Source organism: Bos grunniens, chromosome 2 (assembly GCF_055505025.1).
Source record: "Bos grunniens cultivar Pamir isolate PY7600 chromosome 2, Bosgru_T2T1.0, whole genome shotgun sequence".
NCBI lineage: Eukaryota > Metazoa > Chordata > Mammalia > Artiodactyla > Bovidae > Bos > Bos grunniens.
This window is the reverse complement of record NC_141166.1, coordinates 105,192,189-105,209,831: the sequence shown is the minus strand read 5'-3', so window position 1 is coordinate 105,209,831 and position 17,643 is coordinate 105,192,189. Positions and strand designations below refer to the sequence as shown.

General features: G+C 41.0%; 1 protein-coding gene across 17 annotated transcripts in view; it reads left to right on the top strand.

Annotated features, from left to right (window-relative positions):
• GRB14 (growth factor receptor bound protein 14) overlaps positions 1-17,643 on the top strand; it is a 192,098-nt gene that overhangs the window by 50,770 nt on the left and 123,685 nt on the right. For 15 of the 17 annotated variants that reach the window (XR_015152621.1, XR_015152616.1, XR_015152647.1 and 12 more), the window contains exons 1-2: positions 6,725-7,056; positions 8,308-8,440. The exons of 1 other annotated variant lie outside the window; for it this stretch is intronic. Coding sequence is in view for 8 of the 16 variants with exons in the window: in XM_086370370.1 (XP_086226496.1) it covers positions 6,866-7,056; positions 8,308-8,440 (324 nt within the window). In the remaining 8 variants the exon portion in view is untranslated. Of the gene's footprint in view, positions 1-6,724; positions 7,057-8,307; positions 8,441-17,643 lie in introns of those variants that run through there. One more of the 17 variants, XM_086370498.1, reaches the window with a different exon arrangement.

The window sequence follows — 17,643 nt, the reverse complement described above, 5'->3', positions numbered from 1 at the left end:
GGAGAAACTGGAAACTTTGTATACTGCTGGTGTAGACACTTTGGAAAATATTCTGGCAGTTCCTTAAATGATTAAACATATTTACCAAATAACTTTGCAATTTCAAAGAGAATTGAAAACATATGTCCACACAAAAACTTGTAGGCAAATGTTCACTGTGGCACTATATGCAATAGCCAAAAAGTGGAAAAAAATCCAAATATCCATCAAGTGATGAACGGATAAACTGTCCATATAAATGCTACAACATGTATGAACCTTGAAAATGTATGCTAAGTGAATGAAGCCAGTCATAAAAGACCATATACAACAACTGTGTTGGGACTGCTGAATCCTGGCCACTAGACCACCAGGGAGTGTCCAACTATGTTGAGATACAGGTCACATATCACACAATTCACCACTTAAAATGTACAGTTCAACAGCTATTAATATATGCACAGATCTGTACAACCAACATTACAATTAATTCTAGAACATTTTTATCACACCCTGAAGAATCTCACGCCCATTAGCAATTATTTTCCATTTTACCCCAAGCCAAGTGGTCCTATGTAACCACTAATCTACTGTCTATCTCTACAGATTTGCTTATTCTGGACATTTCATATAAAAGTGTTTGATATCCTTGCATTGTTTGGAAAGATGGTTAAAATTAAATTATTTATTTATGCTGTAATCTCTGATACAATCACTAAAAGAATACTAAAAATGTGCATTATTCTCAAGTTAATAAAGCAGAAAACAGATGGCACATTCAAGCTGGGTAATTTGAAGAGAGTTTAATAAAGGAGCTCCTTATTAAGATGTGACTAAGTTTAAACAAGACAAAACAAAATATAACAAAAGGAGCTAGTGGAGAACTCCATTGTGTGAAGATCTAACCGAGTTTTTACTCAGCTTGCAAGCTGACAAATTATCCTGCTAGTTTCAAGGATCCTGGCAGAAGACACAAAACTCCTGGGTCAGAGACAAAGGACAGTTTGTCACTCACAGCAATAGCAGTAGCCAAAGTATCAGCATTTGTGCAGTTTTCTGAGCTTGAAATTCCCATAGGATTACATAAAGAGGTCAGGTAACACTTACACATGCAGTGGATTGCATTGCAAGAGAGGAACCATGCCACCTGACAGGAGAGAAAGGGAATAAACATCCCAATTTCATATTCTTCCCACTGTTCAGTTTCTTACTGGTTTCTTCCATTGAACAAAACCAACCAGAAGTCAGAAAGCAAGGAAGCCCTTTGATGTCATCCATAAACGTGACCTTCCTTGGGACCCAGGGCAGGGTGGGGAAAGATGGAAAATGAATCAATCAGGTACAAAAAATGGATAAGCAGAAGGAAAAACATGAAGTAATACAAAATAATTCAAGAGATGAAAGAAGGGGAAAAGAAACACAGAAATGGTTAGATAAGAAGACAGAACTTATTAGGATAGACATTTAACACAAAATATTCTTCAATTAAAAGCAATGATCATCTACTTGGATAAAAAAAAATTGGCTAAGAGACCTAATCATATGTCATAAAAGACACATAAAACGGAGATAAAAAATGCTGACACAAAGTATGGAAAACAGATGTACTATAAAACATCAGCCAAACTGTATGAATATCAAAGGAAAACTTTAAGGCAGAAAAGTTAATAGAGGTAAAGGAGAACAGCTCAAATGTTCAATGTTTCAATTTACCAAAAAGACCTACTAGTTCTAAATTTGTAAAATTATATACTAAAACTAACTTCTAAAAATTTAGCCTTAAAACATATAAAGCAAAATAAGAGTTAAAAAAATCCACATAGTGGGAGATTTTAATATATATCTCTCAGAATACAGTAGAATAAATAAATAAAAAGTCACTATGAATACAGAGAATTTAAACAACATGGTTGGCACACTGAAATGAAAACACCTTCTTTTCAACCATACGCATACTATTATAAATGTTGACCACATGCTTGGCCAAAAAGCAACTTTCAAAGGACTGAAATCACATAGAGTATTATCCATGACAACAAATAAATTAAATTATATTAAAAAAAAGAACAAAAGAAAAAGACAGCTAGAAAAAACTCTATCACAATGTAAAATACATTGAAATGAATAATAATCAAAATATAACTCACTGAAACTTGAAAGATACAGCTATGGTCATACTTGAGAGGAAACATATGTTTTTAAATGTGAATATCAGAAAATATGAAAAGCTAAATATCAATGAGCTATAAGCATCCACATAAAAAATTTAGGGAAAACAAAGGATGGCAAATAAACCCAAAGAAAGTAGAAGAGGGGAAAAAGAAAAGATTAGAATAGAAATAAGACAGCACACAGACAACAAAGTCATTCCTGAAAAGCTTTAAAATTCATAAATTCTGGTGAATATCATCAAAAAGAAAAGAGAGAAAGCACAAATAGCTAATTTAGGACTAAGGAATAGGCCAATACAATACATCCTTTAGGTATTAAACAATTAAGAAGAAAATATGAATAATTTTCTGCTAAAATGTTTCCCTGATGGCTCAAGCAATAAAGAATTCACCTGCAATGAAGCAGAAGCAGGAGACGTGGGTTTGACCCTTGGGTCAGGAAGATCCCCTGGAAGAGGAAATGGCAACCAACTCCAGTATTCTTACCTGGAAAATCCTATGAACACAGGACCCTGGAGCATGGGGTCACAAAGAATCAGACACGACTAAGCAACTGAACATGTAAAACATTTAAAAATTTAGATGAAAGAGAAAAATTCTTATAAAATGCTGCTTGTCAAAATTGACATTAGAAGAAATAAGAATATTAGATTAAGAATACTTGAGTAGTCCTGTAATTATTAAGAACAGTTTCTCAAAAAATATCAGTGATGTCTAAGATATAAGACAGAATGGGAGAACAGATTTACAAGACATTAAAAAAGAAGCCCATAACAAGAATATAACTAGAATAAGAAAAAGACAGACAACTAATCATAAACGGGCAGGAGAACTGGTACTTAGCAAAAGAGAAGTCCAAATGGCAAATAATCACGTGAACAAGTGCTCAACCTCATCAGTCATCAAGAAAAGTCAAATTCCACCATGAGGTATTTCTGTACATACACCAGAATGTCTATTGTACAAATTCAAGGATGTGAACAACTGGGGAAACATGCATTGCTGGTGTGCTGAAAATTGCTACAGTTAATTTGAGAAACTGTCAGTATCTAACAGGAGAGGAGCATAGACACAGCATGACCTCACAATGCCAGTTCTGTATACATGCTCCACAGAAATGCATGCACACCACCAAGAGAAGGGTGTAAAATGTTCACTGCAACAGTACTGCTGTTGCTGCTGCTAAGTCGCTTCAGTCGTGTCCGACTCAGTGCGACCCCATAGACGGCAGCCCACCAGGCTCCCCCGTCCCTGGGATTCTCCAGGCAAGAACACTGGAGTGGGTTGCCATTTCCTTCTCCAATGCATGAAAGAGAAAAGTGAAAGTGAAGTCGCTCAGTCGTGTCGGACTCTTAGCGACCCCATGGACTGCAGCCTACCAGGCTCCTCCATCCGAAACAGTCTAAAGCTGGAAATAACCCAGATGCTTATCAGTAGTAGAATGTATATATAAACTGTGGTATTTACATACAATTGAAGAGTTAGAAAAACTAGAGAAACTTGTAAAAGCATGGAAGAATAAACAAAATAAACAAAAGTATGGAAGCATATAGTAAACAATGGGTGAAGGGAACCACCAAGTCAAGCACAAAAGGGTCCTACAGCATGATTCTATCTACATAAAGGTCCAAACCAGACAACCTACTCTATTGTGAGTAGGGATGGATACTTACGGTTAAACTATGAGTTTACTATGATTACTTGGAAAAATCTGGATTGGAGGGCGGGGCTTTGGGATGACTGACAATAATGCATTTCATCATCTGACATGAGTGTTTGCCTTATGATAAATCATCACACAGTTCTGTTTGTGACCTTCTTTTCTGTACATGGGCTATCTTTCCCAATATAAAGGGTTAAGCAATTTGATTGGTTGAGAAAGGGAGAGAACAAAGCAAAGAGGTCACATTTTCCTTAGGGGTAGGAAGGCTAGGATTCCTAGAGAGAGACCAAGGGGCAGAAAAGGCTTACAGTAGGGGAGGGGCCAGGAGACAAACTGCTTATCCTTTACCATTTTACAGGCTCAAGTCAAAAATGAACAGCCGCTAGGGGAGGACTGGCTCTGTGGTGACAAGGTACCTGCTTTACTGTTTCAGATATCTTCATTAGTTATGGGAAGGAAAATCTCTTTTGAACTTCCCTTTTCACAGAAAAATGCCTCTGTATTCTCTTAGGCTGTACTAGGTCTTATAGTATTCTGCACCTTTTATATTGCATAGTTCTTTATTCAGAATCTTTTTTTTTTTTTAATCTCTTGGATACAAAAGCTAGTTCTTTTGTTGGCTTGCTTCAAAAATGTGAATGAGGTAACTGTATCATTCTTGATATAGATCCTCAAGGTGTCTGGGACTAAATTCAATATTTAATGTCAATCTACAAGACAATACTATTTAAGTTATCATTCCTCAGAGATTTGTTCTTTTCCTTTTTGCCCCCTCCCCCACCCCCCGCCATTACTACAGGTATAACAAGTTTTACTCATGGGGGTTAGAGGAGGAGTATAAAGCCTGCAAATGGATACTCCCTGGATTCCCACTAAATGAGAAAATGCCCAGAGAGGGGAGACACAATTGAGATCTCATTCCAACCACTGAATATTCTTTCCTGAGGTTAAAATTTTATGCTGGTAAGTGGAGCAGTATACACTACTGGGAAATAGTATTTCCAGTGATTCCAAAGATATAGTTTCCACCTACTCTTTCCTCTGGCAAAAAAAGACAGCCTGCTCTCTCTTTCTCTGTATGAGACAGAAAGACAAAGAGAGAGTTGTTGAGTAGGGAGGGGACAAACCTCAGCCACTGATTCACTCTCCTGTTAGAATGTTCAAACTATATCATTTTCAGAAAGGAGCAATGACTGCCTTCAGGACTTTTGGATGAAAATAGGAATGATTGATGATGATGATGATGAAAATATATTTCTTTCTTTATGTTTTTAGCTCAAGTTATCTGCAAATACATGCTTCTTTTTTATTTTGCTGGAAAGACTTCAACATATCTGTACGTTTTTACATTAAACTCTCTTGAAATCCACATAGAATCCAGACCATCCTTCAGGGAATAGGATGTGAATGAGGGCTTTGCCTGGCACACAGCACCAATATGTTAGCTATCATCATGATTAGTATTACTAATTTTATCCCTCAGGGGACCTACCACTTGGTCTGGGCTTAGCCATTGCATTGCATAAAGTGTCCTGGAGACCACTCTTGATGTGTAATCCAGGTCAACACTGCTATTTATTGGGTTTTAATTTTGACGTGAGCAAAACTTGGATTCTGTAAGCTCTTTGACTCAAAATTTTGTGCCTCTGTGAAGTACTACAGATTTCTCACAGGCTGGGGAATTAGCAAACCCTGGGTGTCGGCAGTGGTTGGTGCCATGGTGTGTGTGTGTGGGGTGCTGGGATGGTGGGGGACACACAGATATGGAGCAGGGGGGGTTGCCAGTTTCTTTAGAAGGCAGTGTTTGCCTTTCCCTGGGCAGAGGTTGTGAAGGTTAAGAAAACCTGGTTAACAGAAGCCAGGGACAGATGTTACCTAATTTGGTCAAAGAACAAAGAGTGTATAAAACATTTGGAAATCCCGAACAGTGCACTGGGATGGGGCACTTACTGGAAGGGCAGAAACAGATTTACCACCCAGAATTCAGAGTAGGGCGACTGCATCTCAGGTGAGCATAATGTAATTACCACTTCAAACAGTCTGGATTTGGGGCATGGAATCTTTTGGGTCGGAAGCTTCACTGCACTAGTTCACTAGCCCTGTATTGTCCCAGGTACTCCATGACTTTGAGCCTCAATTCCCTTATCTGTAAAACGGGGTAAACATCTAATTTATGGGGCCGTTGTGAGGTAGAACAGGACTAGGTAGAGTGGGGACCCATTAGATGAGAGCTGCTCTTATCAGAAGAAAATGAACAATTTTCCTAATTCCTAAGACGTCAGGTTTACGCATACCTTACTCAGAATTCTCAAACATCTCAGTAGTTTTCGGCACCGATTGTACTGCCTGTTCCCCGTCCACCCCTTCTCCCTCGCCGGCGTCCTCAGCTGCGGAGTGGAAGCAAGAGGCACGTGGGGGAAAGACTGGGACAGACCTGGTCCCCCGCTCTCCTGGCACGGTGGGCCTGTCATGGCGGCCCAGCGACAGCTCTCCGACAGCACAGCAAGAAGAATGAAAAGGTCTCGGGGGTCAGGGCTGCACAGACCCCTGCCCCGCCTGCGCTCTGCCAGGCTAGCCCCGAGGGAGCGCCCGATCACATGGATCCCGCCTCCCGCGACGCGGATCCGCCCCGACCTCGAGCTCAGCCTCGCGCTCCGGCGCCCACCTGGGGAGCCGGCGGCCCGAGCCTCGGGAGCCGGCAGTCAGGGGCGCGGGCCCCCAGCCAGCGCCCACCAGAGCCACGGGCCGCGAGCGGTGCCCGCCCAGCGCCCTCCCCGCCCCCTCCGCGCCTCGCCCGGCCGCCCGCGGCCCCCACCCACCCGCCGCTCCTCCCCTCTCCCCACCCTCCTCCTCCGCCCCCTCCCCTCCCCCGCCGCCTCGCCTACCGCTCGGCCGAGCGTGTGAGCCGCCCGGGTCCAGAGCGCAGGCGGCGAGGCCACCGCACCTGCAGCGCGCTCGGGCTGCCGAACCGGCACCTCGCCTCCCGCCGCCCGATCTCCTTCTCCCCCCGCGCCGGGTCTCTCATGACGCCCGAGTCCCCCGGCCGGCGACAATGACCACTTCCCTGCAAGATGGGCAGAGCGCCGCGGGTCGGGCGGCTGCCCGGGACTCGCCGCTGGCCGCCCAGGTGTGCGGCGCTGCCCAGGGGAGGGGCGACGCCCGCGACCTGGCGCCGGCCCCCTGGCTGCACGCGCGGGCGCTCCTGCCCCCTCCGGACGCGACCCGCGGCTGTGCGGCAGACAGGTAGGCAGCCCTCGGAGGGCGCGGGGGAGTGTCCTGGGTTGGCAGCCGGCGAGGGGTGAGGAGGCGGTCCTAGGGGGTGAGCCATGTGCCCAGAGCTGGGCCAAGTTTGAGAAAGTCTCAGAAGACAATTCCCTTTGAGCTGGCAGGACCTACCGGATGGGCTGGACATTGCGATCTCCCAGCGCCTTATAAATAGCATCACCGATTCACTGAGAGCTCCGGGTCGCTCTCGCCTCTGCCCATCGATGTGAACCAGGAGGCCAAGCTCCAGGCTGACCACCCTCCTTCCTTCTTTACTGCGTTAAAAAACAAAAAAATCCCTTTTATGTATTATAAAAAATCAGAATAAATCAGTTCGCCTCCCACATGGAGTCTTAGAGCGACCCTGGAGAGGCAAAGTACGGATTGACATTTGAGCAGTCTAGCTGTTCAGCAGGAAAGAATAGAGGCTTTAAAGTGTTTCCCAATCTCCATAGCATTCAGCCCTAAGTGCCTGTAGAATTCACAATTTCACACATACTTTAGGAAAGAAAAAGGCTGCAACAATACAAAAATCTATAGTCCTTTATATTCATACATTTAAATGGTATCTTTCTTTTTTTCCTTCAGATTTTCAAAGTGCTTCAACTTCACTGAAGTTAAAATTACTCTGCAGTGGACCAAAGTACATTAATACTAGCAAGTTCTATTCACTTACCTCCTCAAAAACACTGCCTTGCAGTTTAGTATCTATAAGCACTTGAAAAATCAGCAAACTGTGTGTGGGCCACATTGTGAATGAAATTTGAAGTGAGATGAACCACAACTATAATTAATAAACCATAACTTTCAAAAGTGATTAGTAGAATAGAATAGGGATGAGTTCACTAAATGTTTATAGACTGTCAATTTAGTGGATGCAAAACAATGTCTAACTCCTCAGAATGATTTTTACTTCAGTAATTCTGTAGTCTGTATGTCAGTTTCAGGAAAATTATCAGAAGTGCTGGAAATGGGGCTTCCAGGCCTGGTGATTTTTTTTTTTTTTAAGGCCAAAAGAAAAGAAAGAAAGGAATGCAAAAGGAGATTGATTTATATCAATTGACATGTTTTATTCTGACCCACAGAAAGTACACCACAGACCTTTCCTGTATACTTTACATTAGTATTGTCACAGAATGGGGCATTCTGGCCTCAACTTTTTAATCCTGACAGCAATTATATTTTACATTCTGTTTTATGTAAATTACATCCTATGTTCTCTCGGTGTAGGAGAAAAAAGAAAGATCTTGATGTTCTGGAAATGCCATCTATTCCAAACCCTTTTCCTGAGCTATGCTGCTCTCCATTTACATCTGTGTTGTCAGCAGGCCTGTTTCCCAAAGCAAATTCAAGGAAAAAACAGGTATGCATTTTAAAATGTTCTAATTAAAAAATCTTAGAAGTTCTATATCCATATAATCTTTAAGATAGTAACTTACAATATTAGCAAAAGATTAGCATGGCCTATTTTAAATACTCTATTAACTGACATAGTTCTTTGCCATTAGTTTCCTTTAGGGTCTCACTTTTTACATCTGTATAATGGGTATGTTAAAACATACCCATCAGGCTTTTGGAATGGATTAAATGAAAGAATATATGTGAAGTACAGAGCCTAGGAGCTATTATTATTCACATTGTAAGTGGAGAGTTATATATGATAACAACTGAGCAATTTTAACTCAGAAATTGGAAGAGCTGGTAGTGATTTAGAGTGAGAAGGGAATTGACTAGTTCCTTTAATACCTTCTTTAATCTTTCATATTTTCAACCCAAGCCAACCTTATTTACTAAAGAAAATTGATAATGGTGAATCTGTGGTGAAAGGTAAATGGAGTTTTGGACCCCACAGGTTTTCTTTCATTTCAGCGAATTCTCAGTTTGGAAGCTTCTGACTGCAGAAGGCAGATGACTTGTAAGTGATGATTAGCTTATGGACTTAATTTTTATGATTTTCTTTCAAGTTTCTAGTGTGGAGCTGACTTGAGCAAATTAAACTTCAAGAACCAAGCAGTGGTGGGGAGATGTATCACAATTATAAAAAAAAAAGTGTTTCCTAGGTTAATCCCATCTCTTCTGAATATACTTCATTCCAGTCTTGGATCAGCAAACAAAGAGAAGCTTCACTGTGTACCTTGTTCTTGCATGGGTTGTTGTTTGTAGTCGCTAAGTCGTGTCTGACTCTTTGTGACCCCATGTACTACAAATAGCACACAAGGATACCCTGTCTTTTACTATTTCCCAGAATTTGCTCAAACTCATGACCACTGGGGGCTTCCCTAGTAGTTCAGTTGGTAAAGAATCCACCTGCAATGCAAGAGACCCCAGTTCAGTTCCTGGGTTGGGAAGATCCCCTGGAGAAGGAAACAGCTAGCCGCTCCAGTATTCTGGCCTGGAGAATTCCATGGACTGTATAGTTCATGGGGTCATAAAGACTCGGACACAACTAAGTGACTTTGACATACATACACATACATGTCCGTTGAATTGGTGATGCCATCCAACCATCTCATCCTCTGATGCCCCCTTCTTTTGCCTTCAGTCTTTCCCAGCATCGGGGTCTTTTCCAGTGAGTCTGTTCTTTGCATCAGATGGCCAAAGTATTGGAGCTTCAGTTTCAGCATCAGTCCTTCCAATGAATATTCAGGGTTGATTTCTCTTAGGATCGACTAGTTTGATCTCCTTGCCGTTCAAGGGACTCTCAAGAGTCTTCTCCAGCACCACAGTTTGAAAATATCAATTCTTTGGTGCAACTCTCATATCCTGATATGATTACTGGAAAACCCATAGCTTTGACTATACAGACCTGTGTCAGCAAAGTGATGTCTCTGCTTTTTAATATGCTATCTAGGTCTGTCATAGCTTTTCTTCCAAGGGTAGAAGCAACAAATTTAAACAGTCAGATGCTTGCCATAAGGAGGGGTTAATGAAAAGAGAGAAGATGGTTGATTATTTTCCCCCAGCTATTGTTCTTTCCTTTTTTCTGCACTTTTACTATCTGTGATGGGTTCAATAATGTGTGTTTGGGTTAAGATGTAAGATGGGAATATGGATGATAGATTATTTTGTGCATCATGGTGATGGAAAAATTGATTTTGAACTATCCCTGTGATCCAGGATGGGGAAAGGAAATGTCTGATGATGGCATAATAGTCCTTTGGGGAATTTAATGCATTGTTTCCCTATTTATGGATGGCCTGCTACGTTTCTTGCATCGTCCTAGGCTCTGAAGCACAGAGCTAAGCAAAAATGCCATCCAAAGGGTGTTTATCGGGACTTCCCTGGTGGGCCAGTGGTTAAAACTCCATTTTTCCAATGCAGGGGACATGAGTTCTATCTGACTGGGGAACTAAGATCCCACATACTGTGTAGTACAGCCACAAAATAAGAGAAAAAAATAATTAAATTAAAAAGGGTATTTATCAAAAGGTAGGGCTAGGTTAAGCATTAGGAGCTGAACAGAGGAAGGGAAGAAGACGGAGAAAGGCCTGGGTTTACTCCGGCTTTAAATTTGTGAATGAGCACTGGGAGAAAGCCTGTGTCTACCAGATGAGCTGAAGGGGCAGGGTTTCTTTTGAATAAAGAGAGAATAAACATCTTATGATTATGTTAATAGAGGAAGAAAAAAGAGAAAGAGAGTGGGTGTACGTGTCAGGGTCAAGTCAGAGTATGGCCCAGGTGTGGGTAGTCACCATCTCGAGTAGGACATCTGATTCTGAATGACAATGTTTCTTCAGATCCGGTTCAGCAGATTGGCAAAGTGGGAGAAGGGTGCTATGCTGTGCTTTACTCCAACCAGTTCCCTACTTGGGCCTTTATGTCCTGTCCCAGTGACCTTCGGCAAGAGCCCTGCACCCACACAGACAGCTGTGCTGTGGCCTGAGCAGAGTTCTGGCCTGAATCCTAGGGACCAGTCCCAAGTGTACTCCCATCAGAGAAGCGCCCTCCTTGCTCATCTCTTCCTTGGTGCAAGGGTTGGAATTTCCGTAAAGAGAAGGGTGTCCTAGAGCTGGGCAAGAAGTCTCCTTTGTGCACTAATTTATTTTGACTGTGCCGGGTCTTCGTTGCAGCCTGTGGGATCTTTGTTGAGAAGCACAGGTTTTCTCTAGTTGCAGCACACAGGGGCTTCTCTTGTTGCAGCAGAGGGACTTCTCCTTGAGGTGTGGGGCACGGGCTTTAGAGTGCTCAGGCTCAGAAGTTGTGGCTTGTGGGCTCTCTAGTTGTGGGATCTTAGTTCCCTGACCAGGGATCAAACATACATCACCTGCATTCAAAGTGGATCTTAACTACTGGACCACTAGGGCAGGGCTTCCAGGTGGCACTAGTGGTAAAGAACGTGCCTGCCAGTGCAGGAGCCATAAGAGATGTGGGTTCGATTCCTGGGTTGGGAAGATCCCCTGGAGGCGGGCATGGCAGCTCATTCCAATATTCTTGCCTGGAGAATCCCATGCACAGAGGAGCCTGGTGGGCTCCTATCCACTGGGTCACAAAGAGCTGGACACGACTGAAGTGACTGAACACACGGACTGCCAGGGAAATCTCTTGTATTCTTTTTGTTCTCTTTTCTGCACCTAGACTTTGCTTTTAGAACTGATCCTTTGTTTTTATTACTTTCTATATGCTTAGTTCTTTGGAATGAGGGAGGTTTTGGGTACAGATGGACTCTTTGTCGGTAATTCCCCCAAGCTCAGTGTCTTTGTGACACAGATTAACCCTTTACAAGATGATATTTCAGGCCAATTATCTCTGACCTTTGGTTGAGATGATGTACTAGGTTTCTATTGACTATTATTTATGGCTGAAACATCTTAGGAGACGATGTCTCATTTCTTGATAGTCTCTCTTTGATTTGTTTTGTTTAACCATTCCAGTCATTTTAGCAATTCTTTTCCCCCCATAGAAAAAGTGAAGAATTGCACTTGTTACTTAGAAATAAATGACCAAAAAGTTTGAAAGAATCCAGACTGGCAATGTTAAATCTCATGTGGCCTTTCAAAACCATAGTCAAAACCATTTTACAGGCCATAGATACTTTTTTTGTTTTTTACAATTTGCAATGTCTACATAATGCATGAGTGGTAAAATGAATTGATGCCACAAATAGATTATGCTTTATCTCTTTGTGCAAATAAAATGTCTCAAAGTATATATTACTATATGCTTTCAGTATTTTTATTTTAAAATAAGAACTAGATTGGGATAGAATCTGGATTCTTTATTCTCCCCCCACCTTTTTAAAAATAATACTAACTGGGTATATTTCTTCAGCATAATTTTTTTGTGTTTGCCAATAAAGCAGATTTGAAGTGTGCCCTCCATATACATGATCCAGAAAAGTTACTTGCAATTTACATTTTATATGAAAAGTAACTTATGAATTTAGCTATCTTTTTTCCTATTTCTGATTAAAATTTACCAGAAAATCATACCTGAGCACTTATTATTTGAAGAAAGGGAAAGAATATCTTTAGCCTTTGCAAAAGAATCAGTTCTTTTCTCAAGTTTGCCTACCCCCGGGTTATTTTTGTACTTGGACTCAGTTTATGTAGTTGCTCTGGCTCATTGCTTTCCAGGACTGTGTAGGATAACTAATTCAAAATAAAGCCACTGAAGATTTTAAAGATAAAAAATCACTTGTGAGAAACAGTGTCATGGAAGTTTCAAGCTGGAAGAGATCTTTGAGATAAGCTGGTGAAACAGTCTTCTAGAGATGAGTAAGTTGAGGCAAAGAAATGTTTTGTGGCTGATGTTATCACAGCTAGAACCTGAAAATTGGATTTCTTGAAGCATAGACAGCCCCCTTTTAAGGAAGGTACAATATCTGCAGAAACTGAGAACTGTAAGAATAGCAGAGTGATAAACCTGTATCAGTTGTTGTTAGTTATAACTCTCCCCATAATATAAAAGGTGAGGCAGCAAAAGCCATTTGATGATCTCCACCTAAGGATCTGGATTCCTTTTTCTTTTTCCTTCCTCGACTATAGCAGTCTTTTTGTGTTTTCTTCCCCCTCTAGCTTTCTTCTCTGTCTTCTCCCTAAAACTGATATGAAAAATCTATCAAATCATTGGTCTGCATCAAGTAAGTTTTATCAGTGTTATTAATAAATGGATTTCGTGTGTAGTTTACAGTCCACAGACACACTGAGGCCAGGAAGTGTGTCTGTCATCCACATCATAAGTTTTTTTTTTTAAAGTACAAAACTCAGAAGTGATTTGTCCATGCTTCCACAGTTTAGATAAAGGAAAATCGAAAAGTGTCATTTCTGTATGTCTTTGTCCCTCACCACACTATTTCTGGTCTATTTTATATTGAATTAAACCTTTTTGCATATCTCAGTAAAATAAAAACTTTCTTCCAAATAATTAAAGAAATTCTTTTCCATATGCTCTGCCTTTGATTTTTGTTTTCTTCTCATATGTCCAGGACTATCAAACAGTAAGTTCATCTCTGTCCCCGATGAAAGGGTCTCTGATATCATTCCTTCATGATGTCAGTAGTGACTTTAATTTGTGCAGTGCTAACCCTGTATGTGTGGTTCTTATGTGGCTGCTGCATTATCCAAATTTACATACTCATTTCTCCAATATACATAGAAGAAGAAAGCAAAGAACTCTACTCCCCATTCTCATTTTCCAGATATAGCAGTTATCAAGATTTTGTCTCATTTATTTCATCTATTCCTTTTTGAAATTTTTATTGTATTTGTTGAAGCACAATAAATTATTTTTTAAAAAAGTAAATTCTGGACATTCTGTCATTGCATCCCTACCTAGTTTTGTATGCACTGCTGGAAACTACATTTTCTTATTTAACTAGCAGGCTATTATTCCCTAACAAAAATAAAAATTCCTTGAAAAGTGAAAGTCATTCAGTCGTGTCCGACTCTTTGTGACCCCATGGACTATACAGTCCATGAAATTCTCCTGGCCAGAATACTGGAGTGGGTAGCTGTTCCCTTCTTCAGGGGATCTTCCCAACCCAGGGATCGAATGCAGGTCTCCCACATTGCAGGCAGATTCTTTACCAGCTGAGGCACTAGGGAAGTCCAAGAATACTAGAGTGGGTAGCCTATCCTTTCTCCAGGGGATCTTCCCGATCCAGGAATCAAACCGGGGTCTCCTGCATTGCAGGTGGATTCTTTACCAGCTGAGCTGCATGTGAAAAATATCTTGGTATCACTTAATATCCTTCATAGTCAAATTTCTAAGTTGGAATGATACATGAAATCCTCAAATTACAAACTGGTTATACCTCAGAATCTTTAAATTAGGTCTTTGGCTGTTTGAATCCACGAAAACAGCATTATACATTGTGTTTAGGCCCACCAGGCTGTTTTACAAAATCCTATATTATGTAAAATGAAATGCAAATTTCATATATTTGCAGAAAATATACAGAAACAATACTTGCTCCTATTGGGGTTTCAAACAAATATGTGTTTCCAGCAGCAGAGTGCTACTTTTGAATGTTGGCACTTGATGAATATGATTTTCCTTGGGAGAAATTCGAAAGTGCCCAGATCTTTGTAGCAGTATTGAAGCAGGGTTTAGAACCGTACTTCTCACTGGGCTACCTTCCTCAGAATCAGCAGAGATGCTTATTAAAAATATAGATACTGGGGCTTCTTGTAAAATCCACTGAATAATAATATCCTGGTGAAGGGCATGGGATTTGACTTCTTTTTTTTCTTTAACATATATACAAAATTAGGGGTACTCTTATTCTCTGCTGCTTTCAGGCTCTGGAGCAATTTGACCTTTCAAGATTGAAGACAATTTTATTTAGTTGAGAAAAGGTAGAAATATTACAAAAGGACTTTAGTTGGTATTTTATCCAGGTATTGATTGTTTGGGGTGAATAGAGACTCATGTTAACTAGTTTGAAAGGTTATATTATAGTACCTGAAGGCCAAAAGTTCATTGATCTCATGAGAGACTGGAATTGGGAATCAGAGAGCCAGCAAAAATCAAGGCAGCCACTTTCTCCGTTCTCCCTCTTTATTTTCCCATAAACATAGCACATAGTCTCTGCTTCTTTTTCTAAATCCATATCATCCTCTGATATTTCTCAATGGTCTTGCTTGTCTTGATTAATGTCACTGCATGTGGCCCCAAGTGGCTACCTTTATTGGAATAACTCTTCCTGGTTTAGCTGGTTTAGCACGTGAGTCCATATTTGGAGAGAGCTGTTAACCCAGTATGTCCAGCTCTTATTCAGTCAGCTGTGGCCAAGGTGACACAAGGGACCTGGACCGCTGCTCACTCAGCAAAGGTTACGGAACAAATTCTGTGAGTAGGAAGTGCAAGTTCAGTAGGTATAATGTAAGGAGATGGGGAGGAAATAATGAACAACTAGTGTCCTAGGGAAAAAAAGCTCAAACAAAGAACACTGGACACACAAATTCTTATAATATATGAATGATATATGGTAACCCACCGATTAATTGGTCTGACATAATCTGCACAGTTCACAGGATCCAACTCCTTTACCTCAAATCATTTAGTTCACTTGAAGGGAGTTTACTTGACAGTGCTTTCAGTTGATGACACCCTTCAGTGATGGTCATCTTCCTTGTTCCTTGTTCTTTGTTCCAAGCCTGCATGTTACTGAGGTCCCTTGGCTTCTGAGGACAGGAGCTATCAACTCAGGATCCTCCCTACTTCATGCTAGATACCTTCGACTGTAACAGAAAACAGCTGTCTCTTCCTATTTTAAAACTTAAATCCCCTAGCAGAGCTGCTTGTCAAGGTTTTATTTCCAGTTTGAAGTTTGCCTCTAATTTTTAGTTAATTTGCAGGATACATTTGCAGTCCAACCTTTATCTGCAACATGACTTTTATTTTTTACTTCTTTGAAAGCTCAGCTTCTAGTTTGTTTTTCCTTAGGGGCGTATATTAAGTTCTTCAAGAGAAGGAAGACTGGAGTCATTCATGGTTCAGTATAAATGTGGATCTTAATTAATATAGAAAAGCTTTCTGAAGTCTTATGGAGTTGGTTTGAAACATGTCAGCTTATACGGAATAGTAATAAACTCCATCGTATAAGTATCTGAACAAGGATAAGCGGACTTGGGAATTGTCCTTTTGGCACTCTCGGTAAGGGCTAGCTCAATGCAGAACTTAGGAAATGGCCACAAGCCTTTGCCAAAGAAAGGGAGCAGAAGGGAAACTTTCAGAATCAGTTTAGAAGTCTAATGGGAGAGCTGACATAGGAAAAGTATCTTTTACTTCTTGTCCTTCCCTTTGGTTCCACTTATTGAGTAGTTTTCAAAGCCACAGAGAGAATAAACACAAATAGCAGGATTACCATTTTTAACTATTGGTAGTTTACAGATGTTTCCATCTATTCTGAAAGATCGTTTATAAGTTGGCTATTTATTCACTTGTATTTTTTCCATAGATGTAATGTTAGATGGGGTTTCCCAGGTGGTGCAGAGGTAAAGAATCTGTCTGCCAGTGAGAGAGACTCAGGAGACTTCTTCAACCTGTGTGTTGGGAAGATCCTCTGGAGGAGGAAATGGGAACCTGCTCCAGTATTCTTGCCTGAAAAATTCCATGGACAGAAGTGACTGACAGGCTACATACAGTCCATGGGGTTGCAAAGAGTTGGATTTGACTGAGCACATACAATGCTAGATATGATTATTAGGTTATTAGGGGAGCCAGTTACTTTTTTAACCCACAATCGCGCTTCCAAATGGTAGATTTACACCATCCTCTGCACCAGCTTTTAATACCGTTTCCATAGAAGGATGTAGGGCCATATGATGTAATTGAAAGATACTGGCCTGGGAATCCACAAACCTAGTTTTTAATAGGGTCCTGCTGCTGAGTGATGTGATATTAGCCTATTGCCCACTTTCTGGGCCCCTGAGTGCTACAATTTTTATCTGTTCCTAGAGCAAGTGATTCTGATGGCTCTTGGAATATTAATACTAATGATTGCATAGTAGACAGGTGTCTTAGGAGGCTTTTTTGATCCCATTGGCCCAAGCATTTCCCTTTCAGTCTTAGATCTTCTCACGTGGTTACCACACCTCCTTTGACGAAGAAAACATTTGGGTGCTGTGGGGCAAGGTGCACAGGAGCCAACTTTACAGAGATGATGGGGACAAGAAGGGGCTTTTAAACTTGACATTGTGTATCAATGTGTCTAGATCCAAATAAGAGAAAGTCAGAAAGGTATCATATCCGGAAGGGGTCAGTTTGTGTGTTAAAATTGTATTTAAACTTAGAAATAAGGCTATAAGATTATATATGAACAGTGGAGACTGGCCTAGGTTCAGTATGCTCTTGGCTATGCTTGGCTTAAAGGGTTTGAGGGGCTTATAACTTCTATGTCCTTTTCTAAACTCTGCTTGCTCAAGTCATCTGTTTGATCACTCAAGTCAAAAACCAAGGAGTCCTCTTTCTGGCCTTCTTTCAAGTACTGCTGCATCTTTCATCCCAATAAACTTGAATCCATAACCTCCTCTCCATCTCTGCTGCTACCATCCCAACTGGAGCCTCTGTCTTCTGACATCTAGGAACATTTTAAATGGCCTCCTTTCGCTTCTCCTTTAGGCT